Source organism: Hypanus sabinus, chromosome 2 (genome assembly GCF_030144855.1).
Source record: "Hypanus sabinus isolate sHypSab1 chromosome 2, sHypSab1.hap1, whole genome shotgun sequence".
Lineage (NCBI taxonomy): Eukaryota > Metazoa > Chordata > Chondrichthyes > Myliobatiformes > Dasyatidae > Hypanus > Hypanus sabinus.
The window spans coordinates 162,670,394-162,695,403 of NC_082707.1; the positions used below are offsets into that span (position 1 = coordinate 162,670,394).

Sequence of the window (25,010 nt, forward strand, 5' to 3'; positions counted from 1 at the left end):
CACTACTTCCTCTCCTTCCACCGTGTTTTGGCTTCTTCCCCTTTCTTTCCGGTCCCGATAAAGGGTCTCTGCCTGAAATGTTTGCAGATTTTTCCTCTTCTCTCCCTGACCTGCTGAGTTCCTTCAGCATTTTGTTTGTTTATCTGGATTCCCAGCATCTGTAGAATCTCTTGTGTTTATTGTATTCCAGGTACTTGCCATTCAATGGGTGGAAAAATCCATCGTCTAAAATGGACGATGGATCATCTGAAATCTCTCTACCCTTACCCTAAATTATCTGCTCTCATTTTAATTACCTCTGACATGGGGAAAATATTCCTGAGGTCTTCCTTTTGTATATACTCATCATAATCTTGTATACCTTAGTTATCTCGGCTATTTCCCATCTTAATCTCCTCTGCTCAGGGGAGAAAAGACCCCAGACCCTCCAATCTCACTTAGAACTGAAGTGCTCCATCTCAGGCGAAATCCTGGTGAATCTTTTCTGCTCTTGGTATTTGGTGCCAAGTGACCCTTGTAGTCACTCCACTAACAGAGTCCAATCATCTCAAGTGTATGTGGGCTAGAAATTGAGAGCACCTAAATAATAAAGTTTAGGGATACCAAGACTTGGATAAAGATTTCAGCAGTAGGTATAGTGTGAGTGGCTATGGTTGTCCTTCAGGTTTTCCCACTGATTTGTTTCCTTAACACCACCATTCTACAGCCATATGTTATACACCATTCTACAGCCATATGTTATACACCATTCTACAGCCATATGTTATACACCATTCTATAGCCATATGTTATACACCATTCTATAGCCATATGTTATACACCATTCTATAGCCATATGTTATACACCATTCTACAGCCATATGTTATAGAACATTATATACAACTTCCCTACCATGATGTGAATGTGCTTCCTAAACCTCTCCAGAATATTCTGCAATATTTCAAAGCCTTAACCAGTCCTTCGCTCATGTTTCATGTAAAGGTAGTTTTGGGATGTTGTAATAGAAGTACAATGTCTAAGCAAGTGGTTTACATTTTGCATGTATTCAGGCTGGTTAAGTTTTTGATGTTGAAAGAAACAAAATAAGTTAATTTGCAAATCGGGCTGTTAAATAAAATATATTTGTATTCGTTTTTTTTAAAAATGCTTGACTCTTTTCAGCAGAATTTTTTTATTGATTTCTGCTTAGATCAAAATATAGTTCTGTATGATTTGCAAAAGAACTTATGATTAATTATGGTAATTGAATGAAGTGGATGACTAAGGAATTAAAAACTTACCATTGGAGTCCTTGTTGTCCCATGCTAATTTCTATCATTTCAATATAAATTTTAATATTTCACTGTTAAAATGCTGATATGAATTCCATTTCTTTATTTACAGCTAGGTTCAAGTATTCCAGATAGTCCTCCTGCTATTCCACCACGGCTGCCTCGGATTCCTGTGTTATGCGGTCCTTCTGATGGGTCACCGCATAGTCCGCCGCCGCCACCTCCAAGGGATCCACTGCCTGATACACCCCCACCCATACCAACAAGACCTCCAGAGATCTTTATGAATGATCCATTTAATCTTCAGCCACCACCAAAGGGCCGCCTTCATCGGGATCAAGATTGGTACAGAGAATCTAGCTCTAACCTCAATTCCCCTAGTACTCCTCCTCCAACACCCTCTCCTAGGGTCATCCGACGTTGTTCTAACCACAGTAACCCTATTTATCCTTCTGCTCCACCTGTACCTCCCAGACAGAACTCTAGTCCACAGCTGCCAAAACTTCCACCAAAGACTTACAAACGAGAATTATCACATCCTCCTTTGCACAGAGGTGGACTGCCATTGCTGGAAAATGCAGAAATTCCTCACTGACACTAAATTTCCTTACCAGCACTGTGGGAAATTAGGCAACTGTATTAAGGCACTGAGGCAAGAAAATGTTTTGCTGTTTTTAAGCTTTTTTTGTCTTCTAATTGTTAGCCACACAGTCAAGGAGACTGTAATTAAGAACCTAATATTGGAGCAAAACTGAATCATCTTGTTTCTTTCAGACCACAGCACAGATTACTGTTGTGATCTTCTCTCAGGTGATCAGTAAAATTTTCTTTCCTCAGACTTGCAGTGCCAACATTATTACCTTGAAGTGTAACAAAAGTTTGCATTTGCACTGTACAATTGAATTAAATTATTTGAACTAATCATTGCACTGAGCCAACGAGATAAATCCTTGAGACTTATTTGAGCTCTAGTGGCCTTGTTAAGTGATGGAATTTTACAGACATCAGGAAGGTTATAATGCTGATCATTTGTGACCTATTTAGTTGTTAATACAAGCTATACAGGTATTTTACCAATGCAGTGAATATTTGGTGCAGATTACCTAGAAACTGAGTTTATAAAAATTGGCAACTCTTTTTCAAATTGTTGATTTTGTATCATGTATTCTATTGGTTGGCTGCTCCAAAAATTAGAGACAAAAATATAACACTAATTTGGAACTCTTGAATGGGAAAAGTTGTCTAACCTCCACTAGAATGTAGGATACTGTAGCCAGTTTGTGAAAAATAAGCAGTAATAACTAATGATAAGAATTTCTTTCACTAATTATTAGAAGCATACATGTTTTTCAGATGTGCCTTTTGATTTCATTTGCAGATGAGTAACTTCAATTATCAAGTCATCTAAGTACTCAAAAGTGAGAACAAAAATAAGATAGTTGAATGTATGGTTTTGTTTTCATGCTATGTATACAGATAATGACAGCTATTTTATTTAGACTGAAGTGAATTATGTGAACAGTCTACTACCTGTCTGTAAAATTAGAATCTTAACTGCTGTGGATCAACAACAACAACAAAAAAATCCTTCTGATGCAAATCTCAGTGCTAAACTGGCTCTGCTGTAGCATTTTGTAAATCTTCTTCAATGAATTTCTTTCAGTATTGTATTTCAACCAGCATACACTTCAAAGCTTTACTAAGGAAAAAAAATATAGTAGCTATGACTTAAATTTGCCTACTTGCCATTATACAGGTGGTTTATGAAAAGGTGAAGGAATTTGTTGTTTACTGGTTGTGTTGTAGCTGCTTTATTGAAGTGGCAGTGATGATGGTCTTTTCATGTAATGTTATGTGGCCTTTCAACTGTACTTTGTATCTGTGTTCTTAATAAGATCAATAAATTACCCAGTCTTAATTTTTACTTAAACATTCACAATTGCATTGTCACCTTTGACAAGATAAATTAGAACGTGAAACCATTTAAAATATTTTGACATGTTAAAATATATCTTCCTCGATTACTTCTACTTATTTATGTGTGATGTAGCTGTTTTCTTGCTTCAATGAGGACAAGGTTTGAAGAAAGTTTTGTTCCACTGAAGTTAAATAGCAGTGCTGGTACTCATCTTGCCTACATCTGCAAAAGGTATAGCAAGATGTTGGCGCATGGCCTAGTGGGCAAGGCATCAGACTAGTAACCTGAAGGTCACTGGTTTGAGCCTCAGCTGGTTTGAGGCAGTGTGTTTGTGTCCTTGAGCAAGGCACTTAACAACACATTGCTCTGCGATGTCACAGGTGCCAAGCTGCATGGGTCCTAGTGCCCTTGGACAACATTGGTGGCGTGGAGAGGGGAAGGCCTGCAGCTTGGGCAACTGCCGGTCTCCCATACAACCCTGCCCAGGCCTGCGCCCTGGAAAACTCCAGGCGCAGATCCATGGTCTCTCGAGACCAACGGATGCCACCACCATAGCAAGAAGTTTCCAGAATTCCAACAAACATTTTGTTGTTTGCTTTTTAATCTTGAGTCTAAGTAAATAACATTTAATTCACGAAATTTATTCATGAAATAGCTCATGAACCAGTTCATGAAAGGTAAGTGTGGCTGGCAAGACTGGCATTTATTGTCATTACTACTAACCCTAAACCAAAGTAGGCCATTTCAGTTGAGAAGAATATCAGGCATTGAAATGAAGAAGACAATTATCCTTCAAGACATTTGGTGAATCAGGTGGTTTATTAAAACACTCTAATGGTTTCATGGTCACAGTTTTAATTCCAAATTTATATATTCTGATGCCCTATCTACCAGCATGATTTTTGAACTTTTATCTCTAAAGTGATAGTTCATTGCTCTGGATTACTAGTCCAACTAAATCAGCATACTAGTGATTTTACATTTTTACATGATGAGACAATATATTGCAATTATCCTTTGTAGATGGAAGAGCAGTGATTTTTATATTTAATATGGATTTTTCTCCTGGATTAAGACCTAAATAGGAGTAATAAGGTATCAAGAAAGGGAATTCTGGAATACAGGTTAAAAAGGGAATTCTCTGTCTGCTAAAGTGGGCTTGGGACTCTTGAATATCTTTTCAATATTTTAATCTAACGATGTGGGTCTTATTTTCTATTGCACATAATAAGTAAAAAATTTTTTTAAAAATTCAGCAGTGTAAAACCGCATCTATTGCTGTGATTTGTTTCTTTCAGCAGAATCCATGTAAATCAGTCCAGGTCCAAGTCCAATCAGCATATTGTAAAAATCATTTCCCAGGCTCGGAAGCTGTTAAGGCAATGGGTAGAACAACACATGTAGCACCTTTTTTGATTGCACGGGAGAATTATTCAAAACTTATTGTTGGGCTCAGAATTTCAAAGTGTTGGTTTTAAAGAGTATATCGGAGGAGAGAGAAATGGACATACAAAAAGGTTCAGTGCCAGTGCTTGGGTGTATTCATCTGACTATGCAATCGTTGATGGTATTTCAATGAGAAATGGTGATGGCCAGGAGGCAAAATTGTAGGAGTATAGATACGAATATGGGAGAGGATGGTGGGATTTTGAGTTTCCACACCTGAGGGTCAAAACTAAGGAGGCATTTAGAAATAAGGCAATATATTTTAACCTTGACTTGCCAGACAGAGAGCTGTGAAGGCTGTTACTGAATAAATTTGGTACAGAGATCAATAGGCATTTACTGCTTCCATTTCCTGTGTTATTTCTTCCACAACACAAAAGACAATCCATTCCTTTAACAAAACAATTATTTCTCTACCTGAAATTCTGTATTTCTAAAATTGTTGTGGCTGTGCAATAAATATGATGTGCAGGAAGTATGATGTCTTCTACAGCTATAATTAACAAGGTTTTATTTTCAAAACAGCCATTATGACATGTCTTTGCTGGAGTGTCAGATTTGTTCATATTTATAAGCTTCAGTCAAGCATCCTTTTGACTTTTTTTGAATATTGAACAAAGTTTGGGATGTTCAAGCATATCTTAAGAATTTCAGGATGTAATTATCACCAAGATTCTCATTGCAGTATTGGTCTATATTACTGGGTACAGCACGTGTCTATTGGAGCTTAACTGAATGAAAATGTGACAGTGAGCTTCCCTGTATGATTTTGGGGATTTTCTCTCGGCTGTGATGGAAATTTGTTCTGAGAGCTCTCGTGGTTTTCATGCAATAACACATTGGAAAGCTGCACATATCCAGCAATACACACTGAAAATGAGAGTATTTCAAACAATGTTGCAGGAAGAGATAAATAGGGGGGAAAGGCAAGAACGTTTCTAAAGCTTTCTTGAAGTGCAACACAGCCAAATTAACCTTTGGGTCAATTTTGGATAACAAGAAATAGAAGCAAGGAGATGAGGTACGCCATCGGAGCACGGATGCAGCACTTGGTACTGGGAAGCAGAGAATGATGGTTGTGAGTTGCTTTTGTGTGATTGGAACCGTGCGACATGGGGATCAGTATGTTTATTGAGATACACTGGCAATCTGTGCGTGAGTATTGGAAGTATGATTACTAAGTTCATAGATAATGAAAACTAAATAGTGAGAAGGGTAACATTCTGCTATGGAGCCATATTGATGAGTTCGTAAGATGGGCAGAGAAATGTCAAATGCAATTTAATTCTGAAAGATGTGAAGTCATGCACTTTTGAAGAAATAATGATGCATGATGAATAATAAGACCCAAAAACATGTACAAGCATCCCTGTGGCAACAACACGTGTAGATATGATGATTAAGAACATATGGTACATAGGATATGAGCTTAATTAGTCAATGAAGAGCACCTAAGAGGAAAGGCAGCCAGTTACAACCATTAGGCCACACACATTGTGCACATCTCTGGTCACTTCTCTGGAAAGATATGATTACATTGGAGAAGGTGCAGTGAAGATTTACTGGGATGTTGCCTGAGATGAAGCAGTTGGTTTATAGGGAGTGAGTAGGGTTATTTTAATTTCTTTGGATCAGAAAGGAAACCTGCCCTGAGGAATACAAAATTAAGTGTGACATAGATGGTGAGAGACTTCCCTCAATAGCTGGAGACTTTCTCCATGAGAAGAGGTGCTGAGAATCAGAGGACACATGTTTAGGGTAAGTGGTAGGACATTTGGAGGGAACATCATTTTATTTCCACCATTGTTTAAATTCAGATTTACTCACAATCTGAGGGGAAATTTCACAGATTTGAAGTATTTGGATGAGCACTTCAAACACCAGAATCAGGTTTAATATCACCAGCATATGTCATGAAATTTGATAACTTGGCAGCAGCAGTACAAAGATAATATAGAAAAAAGTAAATCAAGTATATGTATATTAAATAGTTAAATTAAAAGTAGTGCAAAAACAAACAATAAAAATGAGGCAATACGAGTGAATCTGCAGATGCTGGAAAGGGTTTTGGCCCGAAACGTCGTCACTACCTCCTCCCGTAGATGCTGTCTGGCCTGCTGAGTTCTGCCAGCATTTTGTGTTTTTATTTATTTCCAGCATCTGCAGATTCACTCGTGTTGCCAATAAAAATGAGGTAGTGTTTATGTGTTCAATGCCTATTTAGGAATTGGATGGAATAAGAATGAAAAGAAACTGTTCCTGAATCACTGAGTGTGTGCCTTCAGGCTTCTGTACCTCCTTCCTGATTTTAACAATGAGAAGAGGGCATGGGGATCCTCAATGATGCATGCTGCCTTGCTGAAGCAGAGTCCTTGAAGATGTCTTAGATACTATGGAGGCCAGTACTGATGATGGAGCTAATTTTACAACTGTCTGAAGCTTTCCATGCTTCCCATAGTATATCTGTTTTAGGTGACAAACCAAAACTCAAACTCCTAATGAAATACAGCTGCTGTCTTGCTGCCTTTATAGCTACAGTGATACGTTGGGAGGAGGTTAGATGTCAGGAACCTGAAATCGCCCACACTCTCCACTGCTGGTGCCTTTATTACGATTGGTTCGTGTCACCCTTGTTCTACTCTTTCTGAATTCCATAGTCAGCTCTTTGGTCTCGCTGACATTGAGTGCAAGGTTGTTGCTGCAACACCACTGACACACCATCAATAACTCTCGGAGACGTGAGGTAAGATACAGGCTTTTATTGGCTGGAAGAAAGAACAAGCAGCAAATGACCACCACACTACATCCTGCAGACTGAGGCTGGGCTCAGGCCTCTGTCGCCTTTATACGGGGGTCTGTGGGAGGAGCCACAGGAGCAGTCAGCAGGGGGCATGTCCAGACAGATATATGTAGTTCACCACAACTGCTCAATCAGCTGGTACATCTCACTCCTGTACACCCTTTCGTTTCCATCTGAGATTCTACCTACAATGGTTGTATCATTAGGAAATTTATAGATGGCGTTTGAGCTATGCCTAGCCACCCAGTAGAGCAGTGGGCTAAGTACACATCCATGCGGTACCATGGTAATGCAGGCTGTGTCCCATGCTCTCATATGGGATTAATATACAGTAGGAAAGTATTTAATAGTCGGCGTGCATGCAATAGGCTATTAAAACAGAGAAGTAGCATTCGCAGTGAAACCTTGAGGCGTTGCATACAGAAATACATAGCAATCAGTGCATGCTGTTTCCACATTGGCTTCTTGGCCAGCTCAGAACTGACAGAGAAGTGGTAACAAGTCATTCCCATTCCCAATGGCGTGCCCAACCCCATCCTCTGGCATTGGGTATACTGTTGCCAGGTGACGATCCCTAAACGGGGTTTGATTGACAACAGTTGCCGAGCAACGGAGGAAACAAAGTCCCACCCAGCGGCCTGAACTGGCCAATGAGCAGGGTGCTCTGTTATGGGGCTAGTAACTGCGGATCTTTCTATGGTAGCGGCTGGCCCGCCGAGTTCCTGCAGCGTTTTGTCGTGTGGTAGAAGCGAGCCCCCTCTGCCTCGCCCTCTGCCCCTGCCCCCGGTCTGAGCGGGGTGGTCCGGCCGCGGCGATGGCGGACGCCGAGCGCGACTACTTCCTGCGGGCGGTGCAGAGGCGCGACGGCTCCCCGCTCCGGATTAAACAGCACTGTGCCGGCGACGTGGGCTGCGTGGTGTGGGACGCGGCGCTAGTGCTGGCCAAGTATCTGGAGACGAGTTCCTTCTACCGAGGCAGCGCTCATGTCTTTAGCGGGAAGAGTGTGGTGGAACTGGGCTCTGGGACTGGAGTCGTGGGCCTGATGGCCTCCACCTTGGGGTAATGTTCACCTCCTGTTAATTTCATGGATGAGAATTGGAGGCAAAGACTCCAATATAAACGTTGCGTCAGGATTGGTGTTTCTATTACGATTTGCCCCCATTCTTGATACTTTAGTTGGAATGGGCCAGACTCGTTAGATTTGTGGAGGGCAGAAGGTACGAGGCCAAATAGAGAAACACCGAAAAATGTAACAATAAAAAAACAAGAATTTACAGCCCTAGTTAACATAAAGATGGGAGGAAACAACCTTATTAAGGCATGCAGCTTACAGAATAGTCATCGACTTATTGCAGATAGATGCAGCAGTCCTCGAAGCACAATACTGTCCTGGACAAACAGCCTGTTTGGTTAGTACCGCATCTAGTATCCTAAGAGTTTAAAGTTCAAGTTGACTACATATATGCAACCAAACAATGTTTCTGTGGACCACGCTACACCCACGAGACATCTATCATACACAGCACATAAAGTATTACCACAAATAAATTAATAACAATATAATTCAAAATGCATGTGACGTGCGCAGCACAGGTAAACAGTACACTGAACAGCTCACTGTCTTAGTGATGAGACCTCAGTAGTGGCAGGGAGTTGATTAGACACAGCCTGGGGAAGAAGCTGTTGCCCAGACTGGTAGTCCTAGATCTGATGGTCCTGTACCTCCCTCCTGATGGTAGTGGGTCAAAGAGACTGGTAGGGATCCTCAATGAAGCTTCAGGCCATTTGTGTAGAATGCTCTTGGCAGATGTCGCAAATAGGTAAGAGGGGGATCCCTATGATCCTCACAGGGTTTTTACTCACTGTAGGGTCTTGCAGTACCACACAATAATGCAGCCATACAGGACACTCAATGGTGCTCCTCTAGAAAGTTGTTAGAATGGGGGCAAGGAGCCATGCACGCCTCAATCTCTCAGAAAGTGTAGGTGCTGCTGTGCCTTTTTGACTGATGAGAAGGTGGTGTGGGTCCAGGTTTGATCGGCCATTATGTGAACACCAAGGTACTTCCTGTGTTCTTTACTCACGGTAGAGCCTCTGATGTGCAATGGAGAGAGGTCAACGTGCACCTTCCTGAAGTCCACAATCACCACCTTTGTCGTGTGCACATTCGGACTTGGGTTGTTGTTCTCACACTGTTTTACAAGCCTCTCTACCTCCTCACTCTATGCTGACTCATCATTGTTGCTGATGAGTCCAACCACTTGTATCCATCAGTGGTTTGAACTGGATCTGGCAGTGTAGTTGTGAGTCAACACTGTGAACAGCAGCAGGGTGAGCATGCACTGAGGGAACTTGCGATGTTACTGCCAACTCAGATCAACTGAGCTCTTTCCATCAAGGTCCAAGATACAGAGAGGGGAGCCTCATGAGCCTCATTCACCAGCCCCTGAGGGATGATTGTGTTAAGCGCTGAAGTTGATGAGCAACATCCTGGTGTATGAGGCAGCTTTTTCTAGGTGGGACAGGTTGGAGTGGAGGGCTGAGTTTATTCCATTCTCAATGCCTTTTCTAAAAGCTCTTATCAGAACTCTGATCTCTACCACCAAAAAGGACAATAGTTTGAAAACATACCACCTACTATGTCACAAGTTTTCCTACTTGGAAATACAGTACATTACTGATTCTTCTTCGTTCCTGCGTTTATAAATCTTGGAACCAACCGCAGAGTGGGAGTACCTTCTCCAGCCAGTTTTTGTACAGATCCCAAGTTTTAAACAAGGCCTCTGGAACTCCCCTTGTACCACCTCCTGCATTTCAGAGCTTTTTAAACTACATTTCAAATTTGTAAATTGGTTTACTGAGGTACAGTGAAAACCTTGCATACAGACCAATTCATTGCAAAAGTGCATTGTGGTAGTAAAAGATAAAACAATAATGCTGAATAAAGTGTTACAGTATAGAGAAAGTACAGTGCAGGTAGAGGTAAGAAGCAGGGCCACAATCAGGTAGTACTTGATCTATCTTGCTTTGATATAAAGCTGATATACAGTGGATTCCAGTTATTTAGGACACATTGGGACCAATACATTTTGTCCCAATTAAGTGGCTATCCCTTTTGCTGAAATGTCAAGGAAAAGAAAGACATGCTACTGTTTAAATAAATATAATGTGTATAAGACGATGAGAGACAATGATTGTGTAAATAGTTAGAGACTTTTTCCCAGGGCTGAAATGGCTAGCATGAGAGGGCACAGTTTTAAGGTGCTTGAAAGTAGGTACAGAGGAGATGTCAGGGGTAAGTTTTTTTACGCAGAGTGCTGTGTGTGGAATGGGCTGCCGGCGATGGTGGTGGAGGTGGATACGATAGGGTCTTTTAAGAGACTCCTGGATAGGTATATGGAGCTTAGAAAAGTAGAGGGCTATGTGTGACCCTGGGTAATTTCTAAAGTAAGTACATGTTCAGCACAGCATTGTGGGCCGAAGGGCCTGTATTGTGTATTGTGCTGTAGGTTTTTTTGTTGTTTCTTATAACAAATTATGTATCCAACTGAAATACACATCAAATTAGAACATCACCAGTACTAATGGTGGTTGTCCATCATATCCGACTATGACAGGAAACCTGATCGGGAGAAATTTTTAAAGTGCACTGGTTCAGTTACACACTCGGACGTCTGGGTTCAGTGGTCAGAGTTGTCACAACTGGGGTTTTATTTGTTTGCCATGGATGGCCATGACTACTTCTGTGCCTCGTCATGCCCTTTGCTCTGCGTCCACAGAGTGTTACAGAGCTGCCTTCCTGGCCGTTGGATCTCACTGTTGATCTCATCTGCTGATCATTGTCTGCTGGAACTGACTTCACATGCTCTGACAGGCTTGTCCCTATCTCGCTAAGATATGAGACCCACTGGCAATCCTCCCCTGGTTTAGCCTGCCCGTTGAAGTGGTGTCATGCAGTGTAGCTGCTTGGAGCCACAAGTGAGAGCTGAGTATTAGGTGGGGCACCAAAGGTAAAATGCATAATGGTTGTTGAGACCTTCAAATTCTTTGTAGTCCCTAATTTCTTGAAGTAGTGGAATTCTTTCACTTTCACTCCTGGCTGTTTCTGGCATCTAAGGCTTGGAACCACACTGAGCAAAACAGATCTGAATTGTCTTGCTGCTTATTTCTTGGCAACTATCAGTGACAAAAATCTCTGCTTTTTGAACACAAACGCACAAAACTGACACTATTTAAAAACTGTTTGCTGAAAGCATGGTGTAGTGTCTTAATGGCCACAGAAAGCTCAGGACTGACACTAATTAGAAACTGTTTGGCTACACTCTCCTGTCTCAATTAAATGGCATAGTGTTTCAAAAAAACAAAGGGATTTCTGGTTATTTTCTCCAATAGTTTTTGTTCTTTAAGAGTTGTCCAAAGAAGCGTTTGCCCTGATTAACCGATAGCCCAATTAAGCGGAATCTACTTTCTATCCAAATGGTTAAAACCAAGAGAAAGCGATGAGCTTTAGCTGTTTGTTTTGGTTAATGCATTTTGTAGTTGTGGCAGAATTTATGGAATCTGTTTATTAATTTGTGGTGCTGTAAAGTTTAAAACAAGATCTCTTGAACTTTGTTAATCATAAGCTCATGTTGTTTCTATTTTTCAGGGCAAATGTCATACTCACAGATCTTGAAGAGTTGCAGGATTTGCTCAATATAAACATAAAGGATAACAAGCACTTGGTCACTGGTTCTATCGAAGCCAAGGTACTTAAATGGTTTGTACAATTTATACAAATTTCTGACTATTTAACATCATTTCCACATTGCTTTTATCACTGCTTCACTGGAAGCCATTTCACTTGATCCAAAACTCTTTATGGGTTGATATATCATCTACTTATCAGAAGATTTACCTATCTTCAGAACTGGGGAGCAAGTTATGCATAAAACTGTCGCAGTAATTAGCCTCAAGACATTTGTTATTTCTAAGTTGTATAGAAATTCTCCCTCTAGACAACTTTTATTAATTCTCCTCAATGCAGAAATGAATTACCTGCTTCTCCCATGTCATCCTTTTTTACCAAATTCTGTTGTTGTGGTACAGCCAGCAGATTTGAATAATCTTACCATTCTAAAAAGATTTAGAAGGATATAACATTAATAGTCTCAAGTATTTATTGATATAGTGCAGAGTAGGCCATTTCAGTCCTTAAAGCAACCCCTGACAATCCTGATTTAACTCTGAACTAATCAGAGGACAGTTAGCAAACCAGGTACATCTTTGGCCGGTGGGAGGAAAACCCATGCATTCCGCGAGGAAGACGTACAGACTCATTAATAGGCAGTGCAGGAATTGAACTCTGGAACACTTCGATCTGTGATAGTGTTGAGCTAATCAGTACACTGAAGCAGAGGATGCAAGTTCAGGAGGTGGACTGGGGAAAATTTTGGTGTGAAGCATGACTGAAAGCTGGTTCTTATCTTTGCTGCTTTGATTTCTCCCTCTGTTTAGCAGCCATGTCGGATTAGAAGGTTTGCAGCAATTTTTCATTCACCTTCCCAGAGATGCGATCACTACTAAGTCAGCTGCTTCGTTCACCTTTGCTAAGGCAGCCTGAGCTTCACGCTACCCGAGCACTCTCAGTGTAGCCTCTACAGGAGCTTTCTGCCTGTCAATAAGAGGCTTTTCCATCAGCACATGCTGCCTCCCATTCTTGCCCCTTCAGCACTGGCCTGGGCTTGTGCTGCAGCTCTGTTAATTGTGGTTTTGCTGGAGAACCGTGAAGACACGATTGATGTGCCACATTCTGACTTGACTTCCAGGGCTCGACAATCAATGTTGCTGGGATCGGAGGCTCACATTGTATCATAAGGTGTTCAGATGCATCTCCAGTCTGTGGGTGAGGCCTTTGAAGACAATTTATCTCTTCACTCTTCAGCCTTTGTGGTGCATTGTACACAAAGCTGGGCAGGAAGTTTACACCTCAAGAATCACCTGAGCTGGAAGCTTTCTTCAGAAAGCTTTATTTTTACACAAAATGGCTGTGTTTGTCATAAGAGGTTGGAGGTTAATTTTAATTTGTATGGTATCTTTGGCTTTTCAACTTTACCAAAGAATATAAAAACTAACGTTTTTGAAGTTTGGTGATTGTTACTCAGGCAGCAAGTTGTATCCATCAGGATTTCACAAATTCATTAAAGGTAGTTGGGCCAAAGTAAGGACACCTTTCTCTTTAATAATGTTTGGAATCTTTTCACATTGAAATTGCTAGGGTGGGACTCTAATTTAAACTTCCATTCAAATACACTTTTTTGCCTGATGTGAGCCAAGTGGATCCCTCAAGTGTTTGATTCTATTGTATAATTAAACCAGAAATGCTTTCCATGGATTTTTTGTGTTGTTTATTTTAATGCTGTACAAGTGATGATTGTGACAAGAAAGAGCAAGCTATCAAAGCTTTACCTATAAAATTAAATAGTTGTTTAAATGAAAACTGTTAGAATGAACCTATTCCTTCATCAGCTTCGCAGTTATGCTGTCACCTTTAGATTACAGTGTATTAGGTATGTGAAAGGGGCAATATTGCTAGCTCTGGCACTCTTGACTTGAGTTCCTCTGTTCAGATCCAAATCTGGATGTGAACAGTCCATATGGCTGTCCATTTCCTCCAGAGGTGCTGCTTGAACTGTTGGGTTCCTCCAGCGTGTTTCAACTCAATCGCTGATCAGTTGAGTTCTTACCTCCTTGTGTTTTCCCCATTGAATTTAACCCTGTGACTGATGTTTCTATTTGCTGGAGTGACATGATGATTGAAACATACAGGATTCTCAGGTTCTGACAGGATAAAAACCAAGAAGTAGGCAGATGGGTGACGGTCCAGAGAGGCGGGGGAGCAGGCAGAGAGAGCAGAGCACCCCTGCGGCCATTCCCATTAACAATAAGTATACCGTACTGGATACTGTTGATGGGGATGACCTACCAGGAATGAGTTGTAGTGGTCCTGCCTCTGGCACAGAGGTTGAACCCTCAACTAGAAAGGGGAGGAGGGAAGAGAAGAGAGCGATAGTTTTAGGGGACTCTATAGTTAGGGGGGCAGATAGGAGATTTTGTGGGGCAGATCGGGAGTCTCGGATGGTATGTTGCCTCCCTGATGCCAGGGTCCGGGACATCTCAGATCGGGTGCAGGCTATTCTTGAGAGTGAGGGCATGAACCCAGATGTAGTGGTCCATGTAGGGACCAATGATGTAGGTAAGGTGAGTGAGGGGGTCCTGCTTAGAGAGTTCAGGGAGTTAGGAGTGAAGCTGAAAGGCAGGACCTCCAGGGTGACAATCTCGGGATTGCTACCTGTGCCACGTGCGAGTGAGGCGAAGAATAGAATGATTATGCACATTAATACGAGGCTGAGAGCATGGTGCAGGAAGGAAGGGTTCAGGTTTTTGGATAATTGGTCTTTGTTCCAGGGACATTGGGATCTGTTTCGAAGGGATGGTCTACATCTGAACCGGAGGGGTACTAACATTCTTGCAGGAGTATTTGCCAGTGCTGCTCGGGGGGGTTTAAACTAGATGTGCAGGGGGCAGGGATCCAGATCCAGAGGGTTGGTCAGAAGGTGCATGGGGTTAAATGTGTACAAGGTTTGGGTGATCTTGAGAAGGTCATCAAAATTCAGGGTGCAATTTGCCCGATGGAAGTTCAAGGAGCTGGGTTAGGTACAGTAGACAGTGTTTTAAGCAAAGAGAGGAGGAATGGGCTAAGAATTCTATACTTGAATGCGTGTAGTGTCAGAAATAAGACAGATGAGCTTGAAGCTCAGATGAAAATGGGGAACTACGATATTGTTGGGATAACGGAGACATGGCTGCAAGGGGATCAGGCCTGGGAATTGAGTGTACCAGGGTATACGTGCTATCGTAGAGACAGAAATATGGGAAGAGGGGGTGGGGTGGCCCTGTTGGTGAGGAATGAGATTCAGTCCTTAGCAAGAGGTGACTTGGGAACAGGGGAAGTAGAGTCTGTGTGGATTGAGCTGAGGAACAGTAAGGGTAAAAAGACCCTAATGGGTGTTGTGTACAGGCCCCCAAACAGTAGCATGGATATTGGGTACAAGTTGATTAGGGAGTTAACATTGGCATGTGCTATAGGTAATGCAGTCGTTATGGGAGATTTCAACATGCAGGTGGACTGGGAGAATCAGGTAGGTGCTGGACCCCAGGATAGGGAGTTTGTGGAGTGTCTAAGGGATGTATTTTTGGAACAGCTTGTGCTTGAGCCAACCAGGAACGAGGCTATTTTGGACTTGGTGATGTGTAATGAACAGGAATTGATAAGTGATCTTGAAGGAGCCATTAGGAAGTAGTGATCATAACAGGATAAGTTTTTATCTACAATTTGAGAGGGATAGGGGCAGATCAGAGGTGTCAGTGTTGCAATTAAATAAAGGAGACTACGGAGCCATGAGGGATGAGCTGGCCAAAGTTAAATGGGCGGATGCCCTGGCAGGAAAGACAGTGGATCAGCAGTGGCAGATATTCTTGGGCATAATACAAAAGATGCAAATGCAGTTCATTCCAATGAGAAGGAAGGATTCAAAGAGGGGGAAGGGGCCACAGTGGTTGACAAAGGAAGTCAGAGATTGTATAGCATTAAAGAAAAAGAAGTATGACAGGGCTAAGATGAGTGGGAATACAGATGATTGGGAAAGTTTTAAGGAACAGCAGATCTTAACTAAAAAAAGCAATACGGAGAGAAAAAATCAGGTATGAGCTCAGTCTAGCCAGGAATATAAAAGGGAATAGCAAAAGCTTTCTTAGCTATGTGAAGAGAAAGAAGATAGTTAAGAACAATGTTGGCCCCTTGAAGAATGAATTGGGAGAAATTGTTATGGGAAACAGGGAAATAGCAACAGAATTTAATGCATACTTTAGATCTGTCTTCACCAGGGAGGACACAAGCAATCTCCCAGATGTATGGATGGGCCAGGGTCATAAGATATCAGAGGAATTGAGACAGATTGACATTAGGAAAGAAACTGTAATCAGTAGACTGGTAGGACTGAAGGCTAATAAATCCCCGGGTCCAGATGGTCTGCATCCGAGGGTTCTAAAAGAGGTGGCTCAGGAAATTGCGGATGCATTGGTAATCATTTTCCAATGTTCCTTAGATTCAGGATCAGTTCCTGAAGATTGGAGAGTGGCTAATGTTGTCCCACTTTTCAAGAAGGGAGGGAAGGAGAAAACGGAGAACTATCGCCCTGTTAGCCTAACGTCAGTCGTGGGGAAGATGCTTGAGTCCATTATTAAGGACGAAATAGTGGCACATCTAGATGGCAGAAATAGGATTAGGCCGAGCCAGCATGGATTTACCAAGGGCAAATCATGCTTGACTAATCTGTTGGAGTTTTTTGAGGGTGTAACAAGGATGTTAGATGAGGGTAAGCCAGTAGATGTTGTATACCTAGATTTTCAGAAGGCATTCGATAAGGTGCCACATAGGAGATTGGTGAGTAAAATCAGAGCTCATGGCATTGGGGGCAGGGTTTCAACATGGATAGAAAACTGGTTGGCAGATAGAAAGCAAAGGGTAGCAGTGAATGGGTGTTTCTCAGACTGGCTGGAGGTGACTAGTGGGGTACCTCAGGGCTCTGTATTGGGACCACAGCTCTTTACGATTTATGTCAATGATTTAGATGAGGGCATTGAAAACTATATCAGCAAGTTTGCTGACGATACTAAACTGGGTGGCAGTGTGACATGCGAAGAGGACGTTAGGGGAATACAGGGAGACTTGGATAGGCTGAGTGAGTGGGCAGATACTTGGCAGATGTCATTCAATGTGAATAAATGTGAAGTTATCCACTTTGGAAGCAGGAACAAGAGGGCAGAGTATTGTCTGAACGGTGTCGAGTTAGGTAAGGGAGAAATGCAAAGAGACCAAGGAGTCCTAGTTCACCAGTCAATGAAGGTGAATGAGCAAGTGCAACAGGCAGTGAAGAGGGCAAATGGAATGTTGGCCTTTGTTACAAGGGGAATTGAATACAAGAGCAAGGATGTTCTTTTGCATTTGTACAGGGCCCTGGTGAGACCACACCTGGAATATTGTGTACAGTTTTGGTCTCCAGGTTTAAGGAAGGACATTCTGGCAATTGAGGAAGTGCAGCGTAGATTCACTAGGTTGATTCCTGGGATGGCAGGGCCGTCTTACGCAGAGAGATTGGAGAGATTGGGCTTGTACACGCTGGAATTGAGGAGATTGAGAGGGGATCTGATTGAAACGTTTAAGATAATTAAAGGATTTGATAGGATTGAGGCAGGAAATATGTTCCAGATGTTGGGAGAGTCCAGTACCAGAGGGCATGGATTGAGAATAAGAGGTCAGTTATTTAAAACAGAGTTGAGGAAGAGCTTCTTCTCCCAGAGAGTTGTGGAGGTGTGGAATGCACTGCCTCAGAAGACGGTGGAGGCCAATTCTCTGGATGCTTTCAAGAAGGAGCTGGATAGATATCTGATGGATAGGGGAATCAAGGGATATGGGGACAAGGCAGGGACTGGGTATTGATAGTGAATGATCAGCCATGATCTCAGAATGGCGGTGCAGACTCGAGGGGCCGAATGGTCTACTAATGCATCTATTGTCTATTGTCTATTGATATAAGGAGGATGTTTCCTCTTGTGAGATGATCCAGAACTAGGGGGTCGCCCATTTAAGACAAAACCTTTTCTGAGGGTGATTTGTCTTTGAAACTATCTTCCACAAAGGACAATGGAAAGAGTTTATGAATGCTTTTAAGGCAAAGATAGATAGGTACTTAATAACCAAAGGGGTAAATTGTTATTGCAGATTATTGTGAAGTTGAGAGTAAAGTCAGATCAGCAGTGACTTGATTGCAGAGAAGGCTTGAGGGGGTCAAGTGGTTATTCCAGCTTTGAATTATCAAAATAGAGAGTGATTTTTTGAGGTAGCTTGGAGGCATCAGAGGTGTTCTAGATATCAGGGCTCAGAGATGCTTTTCTCACTCAAGTGCCAAATTAATGTTGCTGTATTTTGTGCTTTTCAGGGGCGAAACTGTGAAAGACCTCCCATCTGAACCAGATTATATCCTTGTGGCTGATTGTATTTATTATGAACAGGTCTGTACAAATAGTTTTCTTGAACTAATGTCCAAATGGAATGCGTCTTGGTTTTAGTTACAATAAAAATATTTTTAGAGAAAACAAGTTGCACTGTTCTTATCAAGGCCAAATGATGACACAAATATTGTACCTGTCAGATATTTAATTAACTGCTTTATGTGGTGTAAATATAACGTTGATCGCTGCATACTGTTTTGATCCCCTTAAATCTGGAGCTAGTAAAAATGAGATTCACCGGGCTAATTCTTGGGATGATGGGTTATCTTACCAAGAGAAAGTAAAGAGTTTGGGTCTGTATTCCTTGGCTTTTTGAAGAATGGGGTGTGGCTTTATTCAGACAAGTAAAATCCTAAGGAAGCTTGTTAGAGTAAAAGTTAGAATGTGTTCACTAGTAGGAGAGTCTCAAACAAGAGGCATAACTTCAAGATAATAGATGGAAAATTTAAAACTGAGGAATGTAGAAATTTCTTATTGCAGAGGGTAGTGTGTTCTCTTTGCTGGCAGGTGTGAAAGCTGAATCAATGGAAGGATTTAAAGTGGAGATAGATAAATATTTGATAGATCAGGAGATGGAGGGGCATGAGAAAAGGCTCGGAAGATAAGCACAGGTTGGCTATGATCATATTAAATGTTGGAGCAGGCTTGAAGGACCTGATGGCCAACTCCTATTTTTGGGTGGTGGGAAATCTTAAAATATAATTCACAACCTTTTATGAAATTTAGTTTTATTTATGTCTTTTTAATGAGTCCTTTGCATTTTTCTGTTTATTTGAAGAAAAAAGGCTACTGATGCGTTGAAGATTGAAGTTACTCACCAATTGTTAGTGGGTTGTCCAAAAAAGAACAATAAAGTTCAAGTCTCCCTTCCACAATCATTCTTTGTATTTGTAAAATTCACAATTTTATATTGTTTGTGTAAAGTTACCTTGTTTAGAGATGTCTGAACATCATTTATTGCTTCCTTCATAAATCAGTCTTCAATTCGACTTAAGAATGTCCTCAAAAATAAATGTGGATGGATTACTCAGACTGCATCTTTAAATAACAAAATTAAGTTTCAGTGGGTCAGACAATTTATTGGAATAAAAAGATGGAATTAATTATTCTTTGTCAGAACTGGGTGGTTTCAGAGGTTCATTTTGGAATTATACTTTGAATTTAATACAGGAATTGAAGGTTATTTGAGGTTGGATGGTACTTGTAAAATTAGAGTTGGCTCATTAGTCAAAACACTTGATGACATCAATGAAGTCTATCAACTTTTATATTACTAAACTTACAACAACATTTTAAGTGTTTTTTCTGTTTGTGTTTTTATATTACTAAAGATTCTTAAAAGGATTTTCATTAGTTGAAATTTAACTGCACAGTGGAAGCAAGGGATACAAAATAGTGGTTGGAGTAGAAAATCATTTATGGTCTTATACAGTTTTTGTTTCTAACCTTTCCTGCTAATTTAAAGAACTTGATGGTTATAAACCTATAAATAGGTTATAAACGTGTTAGAACAATGCAATGGGTAGATTACAAGGTAGTTGCATTGAAGTTCTAACTAAAATAGGAATTTTGATTCTGTAGCAAGTTGTGCATTGTTTCCATACATGTTATAGTTTCTAGGCATTATGTTTTAAAGTATTTAAATTAATATTTTTATCCTTAGTTAATGCTTTGTTTTTAAAAAATTGCATTCGCTATTTTTTGCAGTAGCTTTCCAATTATAAAGTTGGTTTTATATAAGCTGACATTGTGGTATCTAACCATGTAATTGTCTTGTAGTCTTTAGAGCCATTGCTGAAGACTATCAAGGATATTTCAGGAAACAAGACTGCTATCATTTTATGTTATGAAGAGAGGACAATGGGTAACAACCCTGAAATAGAGAGCCAATTTTTTGAGGTATGTTTTGCTATGGAATTGCCCTATTTATTTCTTAATATTGCTTGAACAGATTGAGATGCTGACAACCTCAGACTTCTTGTAAAGAAACATGGTATTTTTAAAATGCCATTATTTTAATAAGGTGTTTTAATAAAATGGGCTGAAAAATGGCAGGTGGAATTTAATGCAGACAAGTGCGACGTTTTGCACTTCAGTAGGACTGACCAGGGTACACAATGAACAACTGGGCACTGAAGAGTGTGGTAGAACAAAGGGATCTGGGAATAAAGGTCCATAATTCGTTGAAAGTGGCATCATAGGAGGATACGGTTGTAAAGAAATCAATTGGCATGTTGGCCATTATGAATCAAAGGTACTGAGTACAAGAGAGGGGACATTATGTTGAACTTGTAGAAGGTCTTGGTGAGGCCTAATTTGGAGTAGTGTGCAGTTTTGGTCATCTACCTACAGGAAAGGTGTAAACAAGGTTAAAAGAGTACAGAGAAAATTTACAAGGATGTTGCTGGGTCTGGAGGACTTGAGTTACAAGGAAAGATTGAATAGATTAGGACTGCATTCATTAGAGCGTAGAAAAACTGATAGAGGTATTCATAATTATGAGGGGTATAGATAGGGTAAATGCAAGCAGGCTCCTCTGAGGTTGGGTGGGACTACAACCAGAGGTTATTGGTTAAGGGTAAAAGGTGAGAAATTTAAGAGGAACATGAGGGGGAATAAAGAGGTTGGAATGAGCTACCAGTACAAGTGGTGCATGCGAGCTCGATTTCAATGCTTAAGGTAAGTTTGGATAGGTTCATGGATCGTGTGAAAACGGAGGGTTATGGTCCTGGTGCAGTTCAGTGGGAGTAGGCAGTTTAAACGGTTTTGACATGGACTAGATTGGCCAAGGGGCCTGTTTCTGTGTTGTACTTCTTTATGACTCTTACGGTATTTCACTCCTTACTGTCTGATTATTGTCCAAACCAGTGTGTGATAAGGTGAAGCTGTATTTATGTGAAATAAATTATGCATGTATTCATTCCAAAATGAGTTTATTTAAATTACTGAGGAACTTAAGAGCAACAAATAATCATGTAGCCATGGTTAACTGTTTGCTAGTAAAAATGCAATGTAGCTTACTTAAATTTCTTCTTCTCTGATCCCGCATGGCTAAAATTCGGTACCAGACTTCACTCCATGCTTTAGTTAATTGAATTGAATTTGCAAATTAACATTTTGTGTAACCTTTATAATGATAATTTGAAATTTGTAAGAAGGTACAATATGAGTTCACTGGAAGAAAAGGCATAGACATGGAAAAATTGGTTTATTCTTGCTTTTTAGCTAAGAATATTCAGTTTTATCTAGGTAAAGATTTTCAAGAAAATAAAACTTAGCACATTATTTTCATAAGGCACCTTGGTTATAAAGAATGGGCTAAAATGAAATCTTAACAGTGGGATTAAATTGTAAAGTTCACTGGCAGGTTATTGTTGAAGTGTAGATTGAAGATACAAGGGGATGTAGTAATTAAAATGCAAATACTAAGAGGTAGGGAACAAGAAAACTACTTTTGGTTGATAACTTGTAGAGAAAATGGAAATATTGAAAGCTGAATAATATCAGCTTTGTAGGAGGTAATTGGATTATTTTCCATTGTAATTTGTTGATTTTTCTTAGTGGCTGGATCTGATGGCTTGATTTTAGACGTAGACTGTTGTGTGATCTGCTGCCAAGTTGCTGTTAGTGGTACTTGGGTCACTAAGATGTGCAGAAAGCTAGGTGGCCTTGTTGCTGAGATTTGGCTGAAAATGTCAAATGAAATTTGTGTTTGAATTGTGCAATGTTAACTTCCAGCATCCCTTGTTGTTTTTTTTTGATCAGCTCTTGCAGATTGATTTTGAAATAGAAGAGATTCCACTGGACCAGCAAGATGAGGAATATAGAAGTGAAGACATTCATGTTTTACATATAAAACGAAAAAGCCACCATTAGGGAATGTTTGCACTGAAATCAAAATTACCACTTTGTTTTTATTCTTTGGCGCAGCTGTAGCCAAAATAAGAAGATGGAATCCTGGTGTAATAAGGGAAAACTCTTCAGATGTTATTATTATCAACTCCACAAGCATATGTTAAAAACATGTGTTTTATAGCCCAGGAGAGTGGCATTCAACTCTGTGTACATTTTGTATGCTTTTTTGTTTTATCAAATGTCATTGCTTTGTTTGTATTTTTCCCCTGAAGTACTAGTTCTTGGCAAGAGTCAGACTTGAATGATTTTGTCATAAATTTAATTTTGTTTTGAGTATTTAGTTACTGTGTACAATCGCTATATATAAAAGCCTGTACAGGAGGGGAAGTTGCAGTTATTACTTATGGTTTGTGAACTGCTTGAGTTATGTTACCCTCTGCTGAGTCCAAATGTGAATATTATGGAATGTTACATTTGATCACTTGTCCCTCTGATGACCATTGCTTTCATTTGAAGTTATATTCAGTGTTTTTTAAAATATAGTAGGAGCAGCAATTGAATGGGAACTAGCTTTACTGTCCATATAAATGTTAAATGTCCATAGTATATACAGTAGTGTTAGAAATTTGAGCATGATTAATTTCTATCATTTGAAATTACTTTGCTACACCTACTTTTACAAATCTAGCCTCTGCTTATTTTGCAGTGTGCACTCACTCAAAGTACTAAATGCAATAATCAACAAAGAAAGAAAATCAGATATTTCTGGTACATATTCAAACAGATCGGATTTTATGAAAGGGAGTTAATTTTCTATAGGCTATGCTTGGGTTAAACATAATTATTTTCCTAAAAGGACTGTAGAGGTTGAAAGGAATTTCAAATATGCACATTAAATATATTTGACATATTTATTTGCAGGATACTGGCAACTTGATATCAGATAAGGATTCAAAATATTGGTGGCCAAATGTAGAGTTCAAGAACTTATTTGTGTAGAGGGACTCTAATTAATTCTGACTTGGCAATCCTCCATGTTTTTTCTATCCCCATACAACATAGGAGACACTTTGTCCCAGTGAATCTTTGCTGTCTCTCAGAGCATTCCCATCTATCCCAACCCCGCACTTCTTTACTCTGTAATATATTCTTTCTTACCCACCTGCCAATTCCAACCACCCCCCAATCCTCCTGCTAATCATCAACACTAGGGGCAATCTCCAGTTGCAAATTTACATACCAGAATGTCTTTGACATTTAGAGGAAACACGTGCAGCCTCAGTGCAGACTGCATGTGGTGAGTTCCAGATGTTGGGACTGAATCCAGGGAGCAGCTAGTTGGACTGTAAAGCTGGTTCTATACATTTAATACTGCCTTTTGCCTGGATTTTTAAATAGATCCCCATTGCAACAGTGCATTTTTGTTCCGTGACCTAACTCCAAATATTGCCAATTCTTAAAGGAATATGGAGGGATACAGTTGTTGTCATTGGTCAGGTGATCTTGTCAGGGAGTTGAATCACTGTGGATAGGTGAAGATGGGATGGCCAGATTTTTTTATTTATCTATCTTATCTACCCATCTATTTAGAGATACTGTGCAGTAACAGGCCTTTCTGGCCTAATGAGTCTGTGCCACCCAATCATACCCAACTGACCTACTAACCTGTACTTTGGAATGTTGGAGGAAAGCAAAGCACCCAGAGGAAACCCACAGTAAGTGCCTTAATTGATTGTGAATGGGAATTTGGATCAGATTACAATGGAGGCTGAAAGGTGGGTTACTTGTATTTTCAGATGCAATTAATTTAAATATACCATTAACTTAAAATCAATATTTTTAACTGTGGGTGGTGATAAAGCAGGTGTTCTCAATCTTTTTATTAAGCCATAAACCAATACCATTAAGAAACCCTATACTAAAGCCCAAAAAAAATGCTAAGAATTAATGGTTGCTCCTAGCAGAAGGTCATTGCTAAGTTGAGCACATTAAAGTAATGCAAGTTTCAAGGTCCTGACTGTATTGTCTTGTTAACGCTGTCGGGTAGTGGTCTTTGAATTACTGTAATAAAAATGTGAATATACATCTCCATGTTTATTATAAATTATCAACCGGTTGTAAAGTGTGTGGACTGCGATTCAATATTGTATATAACAGTTCCTCAGTGAATAAATCTGGCCACAGTGGTGTGGCCAACAAGATTAGCTACCTATTAGATCATGCTTCTCAAGTAATATTTGTGCTTTATGAGTATTAGACAATAATCATCTTCATCAAGAGCATCTAACCATAACATTCAATGCTGAATATCCTTAATATTCAATGGCAGTACCACCATCAATGATATAGGGATTACCAGAAACTCAACTCAAATGGATAACTAAACTGCTGGGCATCCTCCGGTGTGTTATTTGCCACTGTTTTGATTTTCCTCCCATCTAATATCTACAAGGCACAAATCAAAAGCAAGAGGAAATATTCAGCTTGCCCGGATGAATGCAACTGTAGCAACACTGAAGATAAAACTGAGGATAAAACCAAACCCCTTGATTGGCATTCATTTCCCCCACTATCACTATACAATAATGAACTACTACTGCAGCAGCA

General features: G+C 40.3%; 2 protein-coding genes across 3 annotated transcripts in view; both read left to right on the forward strand.

Moving 5' to 3' along the window:
- The window catches only part of sos2 (son of sevenless homolog 2 (Drosophila)), a 116,100-nt gene extending 112,904 nt beyond the window's left edge, over window positions 1-3,196 (forward strand). For both annotated transcript variants that reach the window (XM_059958185.1, XM_059958193.1), the window contains one exon: window positions 1,385-3,196. In XM_059958185.1, the coding sequence (XP_059814168.1) occupies window positions 1,385-1,867 (483 nt within the window). In that variant the 3' untranslated portion in view covers window positions 1,868-3,196. The remainder of the gene's footprint in view (window positions 1-1,384) is intronic.
- A 4,849-nt stretch (window positions 3,197-8,045) lies between these two features.
- Window positions 8,046-24,519, forward strand: vcpkmt (valosin containing protein lysine (K) methyltransferase). The gene is made up of 5 exons (XM_059958200.1): window positions 8,046-8,495; window positions 12,085-12,195; window positions 18,476-18,548; window positions 20,328-20,447; window positions 22,314-24,519. The coding sequence occupies exons 1-5, from the start codon at window positions 8,251-8,253 to the stop codon at window positions 22,422-22,424; spliced, it is 660 nt and encodes a 219-aa protein (XP_059814183.1). The 5' UTR covers window positions 8,046-8,250; the 3' UTR covers window positions 22,425-24,519.
- Window positions 24,520-25,010: the final 491 nt, after the last annotated feature.